Source organism: Cetorhinus maximus, chromosome 9, assembly GCF_964194155.1.
Source record: "Cetorhinus maximus chromosome 9, sCetMax3.hap1.1, whole genome shotgun sequence".
Lineage (NCBI taxonomy): Eukaryota > Metazoa > Chordata > Chondrichthyes > Lamniformes > Cetorhinidae > Cetorhinus > Cetorhinus maximus.
This window is the reverse complement of record NC_135887.1, coordinates 12171644-12191577: the sequence shown is the minus strand read 5'-3', so window position 1 is coordinate 12191577 and position 19934 is coordinate 12171644. Positions and strand designations below refer to the sequence as shown.

Genomic DNA, 19934 nt, shown 5'->3' with positions numbered 1-19934 from the left:
TCGTGAGTGAGACCCATGTCGGGACATTTTTTTTTCCAGGTTTCAAAAATCTTTATTTTTGGTTTTGAAATTGTTCAGCTCGCTGAGGAGCTTTCACCCCCACCACCCCCACCCCGTGCACGTGCAGGCTTTTGCGCTCGCACTCCACCCGCCCCCACCCCAGCAGCGCTGAGGCTCTCGGCGCGTGTTTCACGCTGGCTGCCCGTTAACTGGCCGGCCAGTGTGAAATTGCGGCCGGGGGACTGTTTCCCAGCCGCACTCAGGCCCACCCACCCACCCGCCTGACGTCCTCAAAATTCTGCCCATTATCGCTGACTCCACGCGTATTTCTCACGTTACATGTCGACATAATAAGCTTGATGAAAATTCCTATCAACAGGAAGTGAAGTCTGGAACAGGTTGCAGCAAACATTTGAACGTCTTTGCAGATACTTCCATGACAGGATGGATCATGACCAGTTGGACTATAAGGGCCTGTTTCAGTGCTGGAAATTCTTTTGCAAATATCAGGGTCACAAATTCTCCTTGACATTACAGTGCGCTTACTTATTGATGGAGTTGAGAGCAGCCTGAGCAAGGACATAACCATAATTTATTTGATAAATGGGACTGAACGTCTGATCCATAAAGAGATTGATGGTTCTAGGAACGGCTGTATTTTTAAAAAAATATATACTCACTTGTAGGATGTGGGCGTCGCTGCCTGGGCCAGCATTTATTGCCCATCCCCAACTGCCCTCGAGAAGGTGGGGGTGAGCTGACTTCTTGCAACTCCACAGTCCATGTGGTGTAGGTACACCCACAGTGCTGTTAGGGAGGGAGTTCTAGGATCTTGACCCAGCGACAATGAAGGAACTGCCGATATATTTCCAAGCCAGGATGGGGTGTGGCTTGGAAGGGAACTTTATGGGTACAAAGGCACCTTATTAAGATTTTTTAAATCTTCAAGGGGTTAAATGGAATTATATTGATTTTTCTAGGTGCTCTCGGCAAAGCAACATGGATTCAAACTTAAGTGAGAAAATGGGAACATGTAGTTAAGATCTATCTTCAAGATAAGATGTTAACCAAGGTTCCATTTGCCTTTTCAACCAAATATAAAAGGTCCCATGACAATATATCTGAAAAGGAGCAGGAAAATGCATCTCATTGCCTGTTCACTCTCCCTCCCTCAGTCAACACCAGCAAAGGAGGTTCGCTGCTCATTTATCTCATTGCTGTTTGTGGGGGGGCGCTGGCTGTGCAGAAATTAGCCTTACTGCCCCAATGGGCAAGGGCAGCAGGCCCATGGGTATACCATCACCTGCGAGCTCCCCTCCAAGTCACACACTATCCTGACTTGGAACTACATCTTCATTCCTTCACTGGCGCTGGATCGATATCCTGGAACTCTCCTCAGCTACGTGGGCATTAGAAAAAAAACAGGTGGTTGTCAAATAGGGCATGGGTGGCCCTCTCGTCCTCTTGTTAATGTGCATTGCGTAGTTCCCACTTCTCTTCACATCCTTAAATCAAATCTGTTGCTGCTGTGACAAACAAAGCTTTGGATGTTTCTGTCACAGTAACCATTGGAGGTTATCAGGTAAAACACACACTATGTTTTCTAACACAAATTGTGCACCAAAGTAAACAACAAAAAAAAATCTAAGTTTATTCAATAAGGTATGAAGTAGACTGTGAAATGCTAGCTCTCTTCTCTACACATAGAACTCCACACTTGTAACAAAATTTCAGTTGGATCCATTTTAATTCATCTCAGAATTGTGAAGATTCATTAATTCATTAATTTAAGCCAAGTAGCAACAGAGCACAATAAAAGTGCAAATTAATCAGGCCGATTAATGTTGAGGGGGGAAGGGAAATGAGGTCCAATTCAAAATTCCTTTGTCACTGACCTGATTTTAACTTTCAGTTTTCCCTCAAGTCAAAGGAGGTTAAAAGAAGTGTATTACATACGTCACTAAAAGAAACATATTTCAAACATTTTGGCAGGAAGAACATGGAGAGACAATATAACATAAAGGGTACAGGAACAGAGGGACCTGGCTGTTTATGTGCATAAGTCATTAAAGGTGGTAGGACAGGTTGGGAGAGGAGTTAATAAGGCAGAGTACCCTAGGATTTATTAATAGGGGCTTAGAGTACAAGAGCAAGGAGGTTATGTTGAGCTTGTATAAGGCATTAGTTAGACTTCAGCTAGAATATTGCACTTGTTTGGCCTCAGCTGGAGTACTGTGTCTAGTCCTGGTCTCCGCTATTTAGGAAGGGCGTGAAGGCATTGGAGAGGGTGCAGAAAAGATTCATGAGAATGATTGCAGGCATGAGGAACTTCAGTTAAGAGAATAGATTGGAGAAGTTAGGACTGTTTACTTTGGAGAAAAAGGACACTGTAGAGGAGATTTGATAGAGGTATTCAAAATTATGGAGGGGTCTGGACAGAGTAGACAGGGACAAACTGTTCCCACTGGTGAATGGATCAAGACGAAAAGGGCACAGATTTAAAGTAATTGGCAAAAGCATTAAAAAAGTGACATGGGAAAAATCTTTTTCACGCAGCGAGCGGTTAAACTCTGGAATGCACTGAGGGTGGTGGAGGCAGGTTCAAATCGAGGCATCCAAAAAGAGAATTAGGCTGTTATCTGAAAAGGAGGAATGTGCAGGGTTACGGGGAGAAGGTGGGAAAACAGCAACAAGCGATTTGCTCGTTTGGCAAACCTGTGCAGACACGATGGGCCTCCTTCTGCACTGTAGCAATTCTGTGAACGCCCTCCCTGACAGCACTGCGGGGTGTATCTACACCATATGGACTGCAGCGGTTCAAGAAGACGGCTCACCAACACCTCCTCAAGGGCAAGTAGGGGTGGGCAGCAAATGTTGGCCTTGCCAGTGATGCTCACAACCACAAATGAATTTTTGAAAAGCTGCTGCATTCGCCTACATTACAACGGTGACTACACAGAAAGCTGTTCACCAGCTGTGAAACGCTCCGAGACTTCCTGAGGACACGAAAGGTGTCTTAAAAATAAAGAAAGACTTTAATTTCTTTGTAGGGCAGCACAAACATGGCGGCCAGGGGGTGCAGGCTGGTCTTACAAAACATTCGCAGCTTAATGATGCCAGAACTGGGAGAAGGATCTAGAAAAAGAGGAACTGCAAGAAAAACAAACTATGTCACCATAAGAGCAGACATTTTGCCGCAGCGATGGCTGGGTTATAGTAAAAGTAAATCATTGACAAGCTTCTGAGGTTTAGTAGCTAAATCAACAGCTGCCACTCACAAAAAGTTCCCAGAGACTCCAATAAATAATGCACGTGTGCAGATGAAGAATAAAACTTGACGTTTGACTCCCCCAAAGTCATGTAATCTGCCAGCAGAGGGGCCTGGGCTTTCCAACTAGGGGGAAGGGAAAGGGGTGGTGCCAGTAATGCCAATGAGTTGGATCTGCCATCCTCCCTCCCATGCTCCCTGGGTCACTGCCAGGGCACCTTGCCAAGCTTTGAGCCCCCCCACACCGGATTCATCTTCAGGATGAGGAGCAAGACAACTGGAAAGGAGGGGGGTGGAAAATAAAGAAACAAAAGTGGCACTCAATGGATAGCGCAACAAAACAGCTACAGGAATGCAGCCACATCAAGTTAATCACTGCACTAACAGCTTAGTAGCCCGAGGCCCAGTCCACTGTGAAGCCTGACCCAATCTGACAGCGGGTGTTTAAATATTGTTTCTGTTAATATGCCCTAGAGCTCTCGGTGTCAATGCAGTTGGATATGGGACAGCTAAATTCATACAGCATCTTGCAAAACAAAAGAGACAATTATTCCTCCTGAAGGTTTGTGGTGATAATGAAACTGAAAGTAATTACTTTTCACAAGACCTAAAATAAACCTCCTTGTTTAAAAAGATCAAGCTCTTACAGCTGCTGAGAGGCATATCATTCAACAAGATGCCCTGATCACTGTCTGGCGAATCCTTTTAGAAAATAAATGTGGGGTGGACCAGCTCATTGGTGATGCTCCTCCATGCACGATTCAATCATTTGTTGCCACACACTGTCTAGACTCACACATGAAGGATATCTCCCAATGCCCAAAGTGATGCCCTTTGCAAACACATGGCAGTGACTCTGGCCAGAATTTTCCCGTCGGCGATTTGGGGGCGGGGCCCGCTCGCCGACAGGAAAATGACGCGGGGTGACGTTGGGAGGAACCCCCGATTTCATCCCGGTCCCTTTAAATTTTCAGGAAGGCGGGCAGACAGCGAAATCAGCTGTCCGCCCGCCGACCTGTCAACGGCCAATTGAGGCCATTGACAGGTGATTAAAGTAATTAAAGGACCTGCCCGTCCAACCTTAAGGCTGGCGGGCAGGCCATGAGCCCCAGTGGGCTTCTGATAATACATGAAACCTCATCCACTGGCGTGGTGAGGTTTCATGTTCCTTTTTAAAAATATAAATGTAATGTGATATTTATTAAGATGTCCCATCTCGTGTGACATTGTCACATGAGGGGGACATGTTAATTACATTTTTATTTTTCTATTTTTAAAGTTTTTTTAGACTGTCACTAATCTCCCTCAGACAGGACTTTGTCTCAGGGAGCAGCGCGCTAATTCGCGCACACGCATGAACAAGCGCACTTTGACAGCTGGGGATTCCCTCCCCCCTTGCACAGGGAGTGCATAGCGCTTCCCGTCGGGCAGGCCTTAATTGGCCCGCCCACTCAAAATGGCGGCAGGCCCCGTTTCAGCGGCGGGGGTCGGCTGTCCACCCGCCGCCGAGCCGGTGGGGCCCGCCCGCCATCCGAGGGCAAAATTCTGCCCTTTTTGAGTTCATAGAGAAAGGAGACAAATCTTCTGCCATGGGTTTGAGGGACTGAGGTGGTCTGGTTGGCCAAATTATTGCGATACAAGTTGAGCAGTCAAATCGAATCCTGGCAAGCTGACAGTTCACTTCATTAAGTCTGATAACTAATGGGCTAGCACAAAAACAAAATCAATAACATGGCAGGTCGTCAAGAAAACCCAACTGGTTCATTAATACCCTTCAGAGAAGCAAACCTGCCCCCTCTAAGTGAACTGACTGACATAGGACTCCAAAAAAATGCCCCTCAGTTGTACCGACAGGCATGACTTAAGGAACAGCCCATCACCACCTTCTCAGGATCACTGGGAACAGGTAATAAGTAGTGTTGCCCACATCCTGAGAGCCAATTCAATTAACCAGCCCTTGGATGGCATGGGATCTATGGAAATCTGAGATTGGAAATGAGGGGAAACTAAAATGAATACTGCTCAGTGGGGCCAAGTAGTATCCTTCCGCTTGCATTTCACAGATTCCCCAACTGTGGCCCGTGGGCCAAGGAGGGTCAGGACATGGATCCAGAGGTCATTACAGCTCCTTCTCTGTCAGGGTCCACACATATTGTGTACCACAAGTGTCTCGAGAAGTCTGTAGTCCATATTCTTCTGAATTTGCCGACTTACACACTAATGAAGAACATTTCCTGCAGAGACAGCAGTACTGACAGCTGACACTGTTCATCGTAAGTCAGGGTGAGGGAGATTTTTCTTTGTACTCACTCATTCCCCATCGCTTCTAAGTGGTGGGAGACCTTTTCCCTGCAGTTTGATACAACTGAGTGATTTGCTCAGCCATTTCAGAGGGTTGTGGGTCTGGAGTCCCACGTAGGCCAGACCAGGTAAGGATGGCAGATTTCCTTCCCTAAAGGGCATTAATCAACCTGATGGGATTTTACGACAATCCAATGGTTTCATGGTCACCATGATACTAGGTTTCCATTCCAGATTTTAAAAAGAAAATCGTTGAATTTAAATTCCCCCAGCTGCCATGATGGGATTTGAACTCTTGTCTCCAGATCATTCATCCAGCTCTGGATTAGTCCAGTAACATAACAACTATCCTACCATATAGGCTGGACAAGCTGATGAGGGCAGGTTTCCTTCCCTAAAGGACATTTGCAGAGGGTCCCCCACACAGAAGTTTGAAATACCTAGTTCATGGTTCATAGTTTATATTTTAGAGGCAAAGTTTCAGTTCCAGGAAGATTAAAGTTTAACTGTAAAAATGGGATAAATGCGACTAAAGCAGCTTGAAGACTATTACACTCAAAAGGTTGGGCCATGTTGACCAAAGGGGTTAACAACAAAGGGGGGGGGGGGTGGGGGTTGTTAAAGCTACAATTAATTTAAAAGCATTCAGTGAGCCCTGGGAGGTTATGTCATCATGGAGAGAGGTGGAGCTTAAGAAAGTTCTTGGGTTTCAATTTATCTGTGTGTTTGCTGGAGGAGTGAATGTCCTGCAGCAGGGAAAAGGCCATACCAAAAAGGTGCTTCTGTTAGCAGGCTCCAGACAGCACAAGTGTTGCTGTTAGCTGGCTCTGTAATTGGGGCTCAGGAGAAGTCCCAGGTGCCATTTGTTAGCTCTGTGCAGTTAGAGCTCAGGAGAAGTCCTGCGGAGCTGAGAAAGTGGCAGAAGGTTATTGGCTCCATGCTGGAAAGGTTCAGGTTCAGAAGAAACCCTGAGAGCCACTTATAGCTTGGTGTTGCTGCAGAAATTGGAGCCTGGTGAAATTCAGGGGCAGTGCCAGCTCAGTGAAGCTGGCCAGCTATTAAAGAGCTGAAATTACACCAGTTAGGGGCTGGAGTGCAGTCTCGGAAATCCAGGGGAACGGAGTCTCGGGTGATGAGATTGAAACCCTGGGAGGTGGGCTGTCGTTGAGACAATCAGAGTTGGAGTGGCTTGAGGGAATTCGGAGGCTTGATTGTCGAAAGTGAAAAATTCGGAGTCCCTCAGGAGAAAGTTTCAATGAGATTGGTTGACTCAGTGTTTACTGATGCCTGGGTGGGTTGCTGAGAAATCTGTGGGATCAGGCTTGGTTGCATTTGCTGTGTATTGTGCAGTGTGGTGTGTTCAACCACAGTTAATTCACACGTACCTCATATTAACCCTGAATGTTGGAATACAAGATAGGTATTGTAAATTGTTTTATCTTCCTGATTCTGTATGGTCAAGATTCTTTTTGTTCAAAATCCATGGAATCCTGTAGCTTTATTCTTTTAGCAAGTGTCTTGAATCTCAAACTTTGTCTACTTTAAACAAAACGTATGGGTTCCTAACCGGATCTTACCAAAAACTTGGCAGCCTGGTGTAGGGTCATAACAATAAGTGCCGACCTGCTACATTCTCTTTAAAACTTATCATAGGATACTTGATATCCCAAATAAGCCCATCGTTGACTTGGTATTTCCAAAGTTGATCTAAGGAAAAATGGCAATCTGCCACTGAGCTTAGATAGTCCCATGTGTGTTTAACAGCACATAGAAAGCACTAATGCACTGAACAGTAGCAAGCTGACTAAAACAATGGGCAACAGGGTCAAGGGACACTTTTTTTTTTTAAGACCAACATAGTGTCTCATCCTAAACTATTCATTTTAGACAACAGGTTTAATACCCACAAGGCTTTCCAGCTTTGCAATATTGGGGGAATATTCATCACCTTCGAGTTTCTTTCCCTCCTAGAAAAATAACAGCAGGAATTCAAAGTGGTGACTGGGGACTTCAGTGGGCGTTGGCTGTCAGCTACTGTCTGATGCTTAGTTATGAGCCAAGCTGAAGAAGTGAAAGTGACCAGCCGTTCAGCTAGTTACGCAGAGAGGGAGCTGACCTTTATTAAAAAGGACAGATTGCCTAATCCAGTGTCATTTAAGAGCTTAGGCTAACGGTGCTATCACTGGGAAACAGTGTAATGTCTCTCAAAATCCAGGAGATGGCCTTGGTGTGACTCTAGCTGGCATTGACTGAAATGCAGTGCAAATGGACGTTGGACCATTCTTACTGGAAAGCATCATCTGCCCTGATTATAAGCGAAAGCGAGGGTGGCTGTTGGCTGTGGTCGTGGTGCTTACCGTCGAGGTGGCAACGGAGGGAGCTGCGGATAACCCTGGTCGAATACATGCATGTCGTAGGCAGGAGGAGAGTACACGGGTGGAGGCTCTTCATCGGAACTGTCCGGCTCTAGTGTCCTCTCCAAAATCTGAACAAGGGAGAAGAAGAAAATTTTTAAGTGAAGTCTACGCTAGTTTGACCAGACTGGCTCACTTTCTCTCCAGTTGAAAACAACAGCTGTCTTGTTTCAAAGGGCCTTCAGCTACAATCAGACGTTACCTCAGTTAAAGGGGCATTCTCCAGAAATAAAAGGGTTTGGTTAGTTTAATTTTCAGTTTGATGAGGGAGAGGAGGCCATGCATCATTGTCATCATGAGAACACTGCAACCCTGGATAAATATGAATGAGAGAGGCCAGTCAACCCATCTGATCTCATCTATCTTATAGTTACCCTTGCCCATCACTGCATTCTCACATTGTTCAAGTCAGCAATGTCCAAGCTCCTGTCTTTTTGGGCTACACTGATACATGATATGAATCCTCGGGGGTCACAAATCTATTTACCCATTAAATTACTTCTATCCACAGTTATAGATGCCAACAGGACCTCATGAACGTAGGAACAGGAATAAATAAGCCATTCAGCCCCTAAAGTCTGTTCTCTCTTCAGAACCTTCAGCTATTTAAGCTCATCACCTCTACCCTCTCAAAGAGAATGAAAATTGTCCTTGCTACAAATGGATACAAAAATGAGATCATGGTTGATCCATAACTCAGTTCCATTTCCCCATCTTTGTTCAATATACCTCGATACCCTTGCCCAATAAAAATCAACTGATCTCTGAAATTTTTAATTGACCCAGCATCCAGAACCTTTCCACTATCCATTGTGTGAAAACGTGCCGATTTCACTCCTGAATGACCCGGCTCTAACTTTAAGGTTGCTCATGAGCTCCCCCAGCAGAGGAAAGTGTCTATATCCTACTGAATCCTCTAATCAATTTCAACACCATTAGGTCACCCCTCATCAATGCCCAATGCTGCACACCTGCATAGTACAAGGGTCTGGCACACATAGGGTTAATGAGCATACAGTACTGCCCACAGTGATGGAAGAGAGCACATGACCTGCACCCAGGGTCAGTCAAATGTTGGACAGAGCTGGGTGTACCAGCAAGCATGGAGACAGCTCCTAACCGTATATTTGTAAATAGTTCTAAAAGTCAGTAAAGACTTACAGTTGACTACGGGTACATCTTCAGACATACAGAACTGTATTCAACACCATACAACAACTGAAGCATCATTTCCTCCCCAAAACATTCCAGCCCACATGAGACAAAGACCAGCATTCAACAAGCCTTTTTGATTACTTTTTGTATCTGTTTGTACTAGTCTTCAGTGATTGGAATACATAGATGTCCAATTCTTTTGCTCTTCCACAGTTTGTAGTTTTGTCATTTAGAAAAATTTGGGTTTGTTATTCTCAGATGGCCTCACACTTCCCCATATTAAACTCCATCTGCTATAGATTTGCCCACCCACTTAGACTGTCTATGTCCAATTTCCTGCTCCTATCTACAGAACCGTGCCTGCCCCGGGAAAAAAACTCCTTCCCAATTCACAAACTGCACTTTCAAAACCCCATCTGCCTAGTCATTCGCCCTCAATCACCACAATACTTCTACAGCTACCAATCTGCTCAATCACACCCATGCCGCCACCTTTGATGCCATTAAAACCATTACCCTCTTTCATGCTGGACATTCCTCCTGGTATGGCCCTCATCTCCACTGTCATATATAGCAAACATCTGGTTTAGCCATCGATTGCCAGATCTGACTGGACCACATAAAGCATTCTTGGGACCTGCTCACTATTCTGGGATCACCCTGCAATGCAGAGATGACCCCCATCTCCTTTTCTCTGTTGAAAACCATCTTCTTAAACCTTCTTCTCTTGTCTCTTCCATTCTCACCTGCAACAAGTTCAAGGAGCTCATGGACTTTCATCACTAAGATTGAGACCATCCGATCAGCTGCCTCTGCTGAGTCCATCCTGTCCACTAGCCCACCAGGCCAAACTTCCTCTAAGAATCTCGCCTCATGCTCTCTCTGAGCTCATCTTGTCCTCGAGACCCACCTCCTGCTCCCATGACAATTATTGTTAACAGCTCCATCCTCAGGTGGTGTCCTCTTCTCCTTCAGATCTGCTGTAACAACCCCTCCCCTCAAAACAAAAACCTTGACCCCCTCCATCCTCACCCCATCTCCAAGCCCCCATCCAAGTCAGTCACCATCCTGACTTGGAACTATATTGCTGTTCCTTCAGTGTCGTTGGGTAAAAGCCCTAACAGCACTGTGGGCGTACCTACAGGACATGGGCTGCAGTAGTTGAAGAAGGCAGCTCACTTCAACTTCTCAAGGGCAATTAGGGATGGGCAACAAAGTCAGTGATGCCCACATCGTGAAAGAAAGAAAAAATTACCCGCATTCCTTCAATTCGGGCATCTTGAGCATTCCCGATTTTAATCACTCCACCATTAGTGGCTGTGTCTGCAGCTACCTAGGCTCTAAACTCTGGAATTCCCTCCCTAAACCTCTCTGCCTCTCTTTCTTACTTAAAACCAACTCCTTCAACTAAGTTTTTTTTTGCCATCCACTCTAAGATCTCTTTATGTGTGTCGGTATCAAATTTTGTCTGATACCAAAGTGCTTCAAAAGATTGTTGTGTTTCACTACATTGAAGGCGTTATATAAATACAAGTTGTTGTTGTTTTCATCAAACTTAGCATCAGCTGCAGATTTGGATATGAGACTCATTATTCCTTCAAAGTCATTGACATAGATGGTGAAAAGCCCCAGTACAGATACTTGGGGAAACTATCCACCAATGAGAGAATATTTATCCATGTTGTCTGTCTCCTACTTCCCAAAATAAGTTACTAACACCTGTCCTAAGGTTAGCTCCAAATATGCGCACTTTTATTTTTCCAATTAATGGCTTCTTGAAATCCTTGGGGTGGGAATTTAGGTCGGTGGGCAGGATCGGCGGGTCCGGGATCTGCCGGGGAACGGACTGCTGACCATGATTGGCCCCCAACCACGAATTAACGGGCAGCCAGCGTGAAGAGCACGCTGAAACGCTCAGTGCTGCTGGGGTGGGGGCATGAGGTGGGTGGGTGGGGGGGAGGGGGGGGGGGGGGGTGGCGGCGGTGGTGAGCGCTGAGGTCAGGGCGGGTGCAGGCGAGCACTCACAGAAAGCTCCCTGAAAGCAGAGAGTTGTCTCAGGAAGCTGAAGGCCTGACACAACCTAAACTAAAAAAGGTCACAGAAACCGGAATAAGAAGTGTCCAAGTTTCATAATCAGTCACCTGAAAACGTAGGTCATGAAAATGTTGTCCACAGAAATTTATTTTAATTTTAAATTATCACAGAAACCTCATCCCACCCGTGGGTGAGCTTTCATAAAAAATGCAAAGGCCGCCTGGCTGATTTGTCCACCCGCCAACCGTAACGTTGGACAGGCAATGAAAAATCTAATTGCGCCATTAATGGGCTTAATTGCCCTCTTAATTGTCGGCGGGCGCGCTTCTGAGTTTAGCGCGCGCCTGCTGACCGAACTATTGCGCGAGTGTGCGATGACGCTTGCCTGACATCATCACACGCTATTTTACACTCGAGCGGGGTCGGGTGTGCGCTCAGTGATAAATTCTGCCCTCGGTGTTTGGGTTTTAGGTTTACGACCAATGAGTCATGAGCACATTAAACAATCCTTTCCAAAGCCCCAGGCTCATTACATTCAAACAAGAAACCAGAAAATAAATAGGCCCTGTTAGCTTGGGCTAGTTACCAGGCCTCAGACCCACGTGTGCATCCAAGGCCGAAGTTTGAACAAGGGTCTTAAATGATTCCAAAGTTTTAGTCTCTGCTGCAATAACTGGCAGTTCAGTCCAGCTGTGATCTTTTTTTAAAAATCAAATCACGAACGTTGACCATGTGAAACGGGAACAGCAAAATACTGATAACATACCGGAGGTCAGTCAGGAAAGATAGGTCATGGTATTTGTCAGAACAGATTAACTCAAATCATTACCCTGACTTTTCTCTTTACAGTTTCTGATGGGCCTGCTGTATAATTTCAGCATTTTCTGTTTTCATCCCTTCCCAAGAGTTGCTCACTCGTTGCACAAAGAGTGCTTCCTGATATCAATCCCAATTCCATCTTAAACACGTTTGATCCTCAATGTCCTCCTCTCGCCCGTTATCTCGAAGCAGTGCTCCAGAAGAATTATTTCTATGCCATGCACTCTTGTAAAATATTTCTGGGCAGTTGGCTTTTTTTTTAAGGCTGAACAGTTCAGGTCTCTTCAGTCTTTCTTGATAACCTAGTCCTCTGACACTTGGGGAGTGACTCTCACGACTAGCACAGGAAGAAATCGTAAAACCAGAAAGGACCTTGATGAGCCAGGATCCTTTCTTCTAGATTATGTACCACTGGTTGAATCACAGAGTCTACCCAAACCATGTCCCGGGGAAAGGTCCTGCTGACTCTCACATCTATATATTATGGCAAAAGATGTCAACGCACTTTGCTTAATGAATGGCTTTGAAATGCAGTGAAACTCGTTATATAGGCAAATATGTGAATATATATTTTAATGTGAATTATTTAATGTGAACCACAAAAGTTTTTTCAGGCTTTTCCCTTACGCTAAAGCAGCTCATTGAGTTTAAAATGGAGCGGTCATCAGGCTGATAGCCAATCAGGATACACACACTGTGACCACTGCAATCTGTCAACCTACCATCAAGCCATTCCTCCAAGAGGACGTCAGTGATCCAAACACACAACCTGATGTGCAAGAGGGAAGCAATCTCCACACATACCAATCATTCAGGCTGGGCCTGGGTTCCTGAAGCCTATCCACATTGAAATCAAACTGACCAGGCCAAATTAGAGACCAGGTATTGTAGTGGTCATGTTACCCATCTGGCAATCCCGTGAGCTGGACTAATAAATTCAGAGAACACAAGTTCAAATCTCACCATGGCAGTTTGAGAATTTGAATTCAGTTTAAAACATTCTGGAAATATAACCTCCCCATTGGTTAAAAATGGCCAAGAGTCAGGTTTTATCAAAAACCCAAGCGCTTCACTTGTGCCCTTTAGGGAAAGAAACCTGCTGTCTAGCCTACATGTAACTCCAGAGGGCACTTAAGAGTCAACCATGCTGGGGTGGGCCTGAAGTAGCCCAGTAAACCGCTCAGTTGTATCAAACCACCACCTCTCAGAAATGGACATTAAGCCCCAGTCATGCCAGTAAAGCCTCCTTCCCGAAAATGAAGTTTCTTTTTTAAAAAAAAAAAATGCCACATCAGACTGTGGAATTGGACCCTTTTTTGCCATTGGCAGAAATAATACTGCATATCAAAGGCTTACATGGATTTCAACAAACATTGTATTCTTCATGCGTATCAACCTTTCTATTTAAAGAAGCTTGACTGACATTCATCCACCATGACATTCTGCAAGCAGAGATATAATCTTTGTTAGCGTTACCCAAATGAAATGGGAAGAGCTTGTTCAGTCTAGTGTGGCCTTCCTTCCAGTGGGCCATGCGCAATCAGCATTGCATGGGGACATTCGCCAATCTGCTGTAAAAGCCTCGACCTCTACTCTTCCAATGTGGTTAGTGCAGTAAAAAAAAAAAACCTCGGTGAATACCAGAGTCAGCTCAGGTTGGGGCCAAGTCCAGTAAGAGTGATAGACATATGAACTGAAGAACCAAGTACCCAACTGTAGAGTAGTGGCTGAAATAAGTGAACTTGTTTTTATGACCAATCCATAACCTTTCCACCTCAATATTTGTTCTGCTGTTCCTAACAAGTGCCAGCTTGCTGGTGCCACACTCACCGCTGAACCAGGGGCTCAACTCCACATCAGGACTTGAGCCTATAACCTAGGCTGAACCTTCAGTGCAATACTGAAGTGCTGGGAGGGAGACAAAAAAACTATAGGCCAGTTATCTTAACATCTGTCCATGGAAAATGTTGGAGTCTACTATAAAGGATGTAATAGCAGAGCATTTAGAAATACATAATCTAATCAAGCAGAGTCAGCATGGCTTCATGAAGGGAAAATCATGCCTAACAAATTTATTAGAATTCTTGGAGGAGGTAACAAGCAGGATAGATAAAGGGGAACCTGTAGACGTAATATATTTGGATTTCCAAAAGGCATGCGATAAGGTACCGCAAATAAGGCTACTTAATAAGTTAAGGGCCTATGGTGTCGGGGGTAGTATATTAGCATGGATAGAGGATTGGCAAACAAATAGAAGACAGAGTTGGGACAGGGGGGCATTTTCGGGATGGCAACCTGTAACTAGTGGAGTGCCACAGGGCCTCAATTATTTACAATATATATCAATGACTTAGATGAGGGAAGTGAATGTACTATCACCAAGTTTGTGGATGACACAAAAATAGGTGGGAAGGCAAATGGTGAGGATGACACAAGGAGTCTACAGAGGGATATAGACAGGTTAAGTGAGTGGGCAAAAACTTGGCAGATGGAATATAATGTGGGAAAATGTGTGGTTAGCATTTTGGCAGCAAGAATAGAGGAGCTGAATATTATTTAAATGGAGAAAGACTGCAGAAAGCTGCAGCACAGAGTGTTTTGGGAGTCCTTGTATGTTAGCTTTTTGGGATTCATGCACATGTTCAACAGGTAATAGGGAAGGCAAATGTAGTGTTGGCCTTTATTTCAAAGGGAATGGAGAATAAAAACAGGGAAGTCTTGCTAAAGCTATACAAGGCACTAATTAGACCACACCTAGAATACTGTGAACAATTTTAGTCCCCTTATCTAAAGAAAGATATACTGGCATTGGAGGCAGTCCAGAGAAGGCTCACTAAGTTGTTTCCGGGTACGGAGAGATTTTCTTATGAGGAGAGGTTGAGTAGGTTGGGCCTGTACTTATTGGAATTTAGAAGAATGAGAGGCGACCTTATTGAAACATAAAAGATTCTTAGGGGGCTGGACAGGATAGATGCTGAGAGGTTGTTTCCCCTTGTGGGAGAGTCTAGGACCAGAGGACATAATCTCAGGGTAAGAGGACGCCCATTTAAGACAGAGATGGGGAGGAATTTCTTCTCTGAGGGTAATGAATCTGTGGAATTCTTTATCGCAGAGGGCTGTAGAGGCTGGGTCGTTAAGTATATTCAGAGCTGAGATAAACAGATTTTTACTCAGTAAAGGAATCAAGGGTTATGGGGAAAAGGCAGAAAGTGGAGTTGAGCATCATCAGATCAGCCATGATCTCATTGAATGGCGGAGCAGACTAGATGGGCCAAATGGCCTACTTCTGCTCCTACATCTTATGGTCTTATAAAGGAGACACGATTTTCTGGATAAGATGTTAAACTGACACCGTGGATGCTGGCTCAATTGCATGTTAAAGACGCCAAGGAATTAACTGAAAAAAGTTAGGGGGTTCTCCTGGTATTGTGGCCAATATTCATCCCTCTTAAACATCACCAGAAATTAGATCAGTGGGTTATCGAACTTGCAGTACTTTGTGGAACCTTACTATGTGCAAAATAGTGACATATCAACTGTAACTGCACTCCAAAATAATGCATTGTGTGTGAAGTGTTTTGGGGCATACTGGTGGACTTGCTGAGGTGCTGTGCACAAATTGATTCCCGCGTTCCCTACATTCCATGCACTTCAAAAGTAATCCACTGGCTGAAAAACACCATGTGACGTCCTGAGATTATAAAAGGCGCTATATAACTGCAAGTCTTTTTTCTTTACATTATCGCGAGTTCCTTACTATAGCAGCCTGATCTCAAATTCATTTGTGATTAGTCTTTGTTTGTCCCAATTTTTTCATTTCTCTTACTCCTGTTGGAACTAGTCGTTAATGAGAGCCCTCCATCATCGTATCATTGGCACTGTACCTTCTACACACACAAACGTTTGATTATACCCACTTTCAATTCTTTTTAAGTAAAACATTCCTTTCTTAAAACGAAAACCCTCCATCGTATCCTTTGTGCACTTTCAAGGACTAGAATTGCCAGCTGTGATTAAATGTATTCCTGGAGGTTTCATCTCATGACTTGCCCTCACGCTCCAGCCATTAGTCAATCACCACGTGCATCCTTGTGACATACCGCCTTCCGAAGCCAATTGGAAAGCAAAAAGGCTCATTACCCAATTAGACGATGCTTAACTGTTAGTCAAACAAACAGTCTTCCCCACAACTCCCCCACCCCCATTTTCAATACTTTTATATCTGGTAAAGAGAAATGTTCAAGAAAATGACAAAAACAAAATCTTTTTTCATATTCTAATGATTTTTCTTCAGGGCAATCCTGGAAGGTTGGCAATCCTATAAAAGGACAATTCCTATTATATTTTATTTTTTTTAAGGTGTACTTGAAGTCGAACGCAGAGGGTACTAAGACCATGTTACTCCTAGGCCCCAGTTCCAGCCTGGGCTTAGCTTCCCTGATTTCCTAAAAAGTGACAGGATGAGGGAGGGAGTGATGAAAATCAGAGAAAATTGGAAGAGAAAGGAGGGAGAGGAGCTCAAGAGAGAACCCTTGTTTCTGGGCCTGGGTGTGTAAAAGAAAAAGTTTTGAGGCCCTGTGACTCCCATAGGGCAGCAGCACAGTTACAGAGCCAGAATTTACATTGGCTATAGTCAGAGATACTGGCAGAAACTCGCACTTTTAAAGATGCCTTGGGGCAGCTACAAAAGTATGGCTGTCTCACGTAATTCTTTAAAATGGAGATTATGTGATTGAAGCCCTTCCAAAATCCTAACTGTAAAGGTCGTGAGGGAGAAGAGGCCTCACATTTCTGTCGTCATTTTTGCTAATCCAAGACAGGTGCTCTGTTCTGTTTGCCGAGTAGGAATTTCTATAATGCAAAGAAGAAATTCTTGGCAGCCTATGTGCTATTCAAGTGGAGAATCTCATTATCTGTTTAAAGTATTTCCTCCTGGAGGTGGTGCCTATTGCCAGAGCTCAGTTCCATGTTACTAGTTTAATGCCTTCTGCAGCTCGATTGGTAGCATTCTCGGAATCAGAAGCTTCCGGGTTCAAGTCCCACTCCAGGACTTGAGCACAGAAATCAAGCCTGACATTCCAGTGCAGTACTGAGGGCGTATTGCACTGTTGGAGGTGCTGTTTTCCGGATGAAATGTTGAACTGATATGCCTGCTCGGCTGAAGGCAAAAGATCCCATCACATTATTTCAAAGAGCAGGGGGCGTTATCTCCAGTGTCCTGGCCAATATTTACTCCTCAATCAACAGCACAAAAAACAGTTTATCTGGCTATTATCACATTGCTGTTTGTGGGAGCTTGCTGTGCGCAAACTAGCTGCCACGTTTCCTACATTACAACAATGGCTACACTTCATTGGTTGTAAAGCACTTTGAGACATCTGGCGGTCATGATAAAGTGCTGTATAAAAGCAAGTCTTTCTTTTCCCTTAGTTCATCCGTGAGAGTCTACACAGTGAATGGTGGCAGGTTATTCAACCATGAAAGGCATCACAACTTAATCTCACCCGACAACCACTTCCCAATCTAGATCGACCGCTACAACACAAATTAGAAAGTAAATCTCTGGTTGTTATGGCTCAGTATTGCACTGGTTAACCACCGAGTTCCTAGGAAGCTCCTGGGCAGTTCCAGATGCTCCAGTCTGATTAAGCTGCCCCGCAGTCTCAGGGGCTTCTCCTGCAGTTGTGCAAGCAGGAGCAGACAGGGACACGCGCAAAAAACAGAGAGGGATGGGAGTTGGAGTGAGGGGAGACTCCCCTCAATTTCACTTAAGGCCAACGTTTTGCTTATATTTCCAGTAGAATGACAACGTTTACAACAATGGGAACTGAGCATATTTGAGTACGAGTCCAACACGACCCTGGCCCTTGTCTATCAAGTTTTCCCCCCAATGACACACATTTTTGCAATGGATCAGGGTCTTGGCAATTAAAGTCAATGCACAGCACTAATCCCCCTGGAACTGTAGGGCTACAAACCACGGGAGTTATTGGCTAGTTACATTAAAATATTACTTTGGCTGACCCACAGATAAATAGGGATTAACTTTTCTGCAACTCCCACAGTCCCTATATCCATGCTTGGGAACTTTTCCAGATATGGGAGGTTTTCTGGTCAATAGCAATTAACCCTTCACTGTTGAAGCAGCAGGACACAGCATTACCATTCAGGAGTGGGCTTTCCAATGTGGGAGACACTGGCACTTGCTGCACATCCCTAGTTGCCCTCGAGAAGGTGGCGGTGGGCCGTCTCCTTGAACTGCTGCAGCCCCTGTGCTTAGGATGCTCCCACAATAACGTTAGCTGCAGAATTCCAGGATATTGGCCCAGCAATGATAAAGCAAAGGCGATATGGAAGGTCGGGATACCACGCAACTTGGGAGTGGAGTGATGGAGATGCAAATGGTGTTGTGGGTGCTGGAGGGGGTCTGAAAAGGACATATTGTGAATGCAATAATGGGTGGTCCCATCAGTGAGACAACACAATTCAGAGGTGGGAATCCTCAGGACAGTCACGTGACTGGAACAGCACAGCATCCCACGTGGACAACACACACCCACAAACACACTCTTTTCATCCTTTTGGTTGCAATTTCTAACCAGTGAAAACTGCACCCGCATTTAAAACTGCACTCACAAGGGAAATCCCGTACAATTATCCTTGCCAATTCCCTGCCAAGGAAAGCTCATCGAGGTTAATTGCAAATCAAACTCACCCTGGGAGGACAAACCAAAAATCATTTTGATTAGGGGCAGGTGAGGAAGCCTCAGTGAGTTGCAGACTTGCCTCTGGCCGTCCACTTCATTCAATTCTTTAATGAAACCTGTTGGTGATGGTAGTGCAGTCGCACTTTTTCCTTCTCCTCAGGTGACCTGAAGGGGGCAGCGGCGGGCCTTCGTTTTGAAGCGTCTCTATGACCTACCGTGACCCATGACATGTGCACAGTGGCCATCGCCTGGCAACAAGGCTTTTCTGAGTGAAGTGACATACTGGGGATGCAATGGTGCCCCAACATTGACATTCAGGGAGCAGATGCTTCCCTCTAAATTGGTACCTGTGCAGGGAAAGTGCCTGTGGGAGAGACTGAAGGGCTTATGCAAGGCATTTTAATATCTCTTTGTATTTCTGTTTGTAAGTAGAATGTAAGCAGTTGTGGTGTGGACCAACATGTGGAGCTCACTGGGTGGTAGAAACATGGGAGTCTGGAGAACATCAGGATGAAGGGAGAAGAATGCTGATCAAAGACATCATCGCTGGGACTCATGTGGGACTTTTAAAAAAAACCAAAGAGAGCTTTAAATGAGAGGGACACACACACACACACGTTATTAAGATGCTGGCCCAGACTAACTGCTCCGCCAGACATTTCTGCCCACGCCAACACTCAGACAATGGCCTCTCTGGATATATGTGTAAATGGCTTTCTTCCTGCCTTATCAAGATGCAGGTAAATACATCCATTCTGAAATGCACCTGGAGACCCTCCCCAACCCCTGCATAGTCCTGCATAGCCATGGTGGGATTGATAAGGTACTGAAACCCAATTGGATGACCCAATTTGGAGGTATCACCTTATATGTCAAGGGACCAGGGTCAGAAAGGGGTATAAAGCCACGGCCCACAAGGACATTGTTGCTGCAGCCGGGGAAGCGGGGATGTGATCAATCACAGGAAGTCACGTGGATGAATTGGTTCAGGAGACTGATCACCCAGGAACGAGCTCCTGTACGTAGGTTTTACTAAGCAACTGGCATTTTAAGTATATACTGTTACTTAGTGAGTTAATAAAGGTTTTCCACATATAGTGGAAATTGTATCTAAAATTTGTTTTGTGTCATTGATACCTAGAACGGTGTCTGGACCTTAAAAAGGGAAGTGAGACCCCTGTTTAAGAGTCTTGCAAAACTGCGCATTTCCCTCAGCACGCTGGTTTGATGGCTATA

General features: G+C 44.9%; 1 protein-coding gene across 1 annotated transcript in view; it reads right to left on the bottom strand.

The window, feature by feature from the left end:
• cuedc1b (CUE domain containing 1b) overlaps positions 1–19934 on the bottom strand; it is a 156400-nt gene that overhangs the window by 23403 nt on the left and 113063 nt on the right. Inside the window, exon 3 of the mRNA XM_078548081.1 lies at positions 7927–8054. Coding sequence (XP_078404207.1) covers positions 7927–8054 — 128 coding nt within the window. The remainder of the gene's footprint in view (positions 1–7926; positions 8055–19934) is intronic.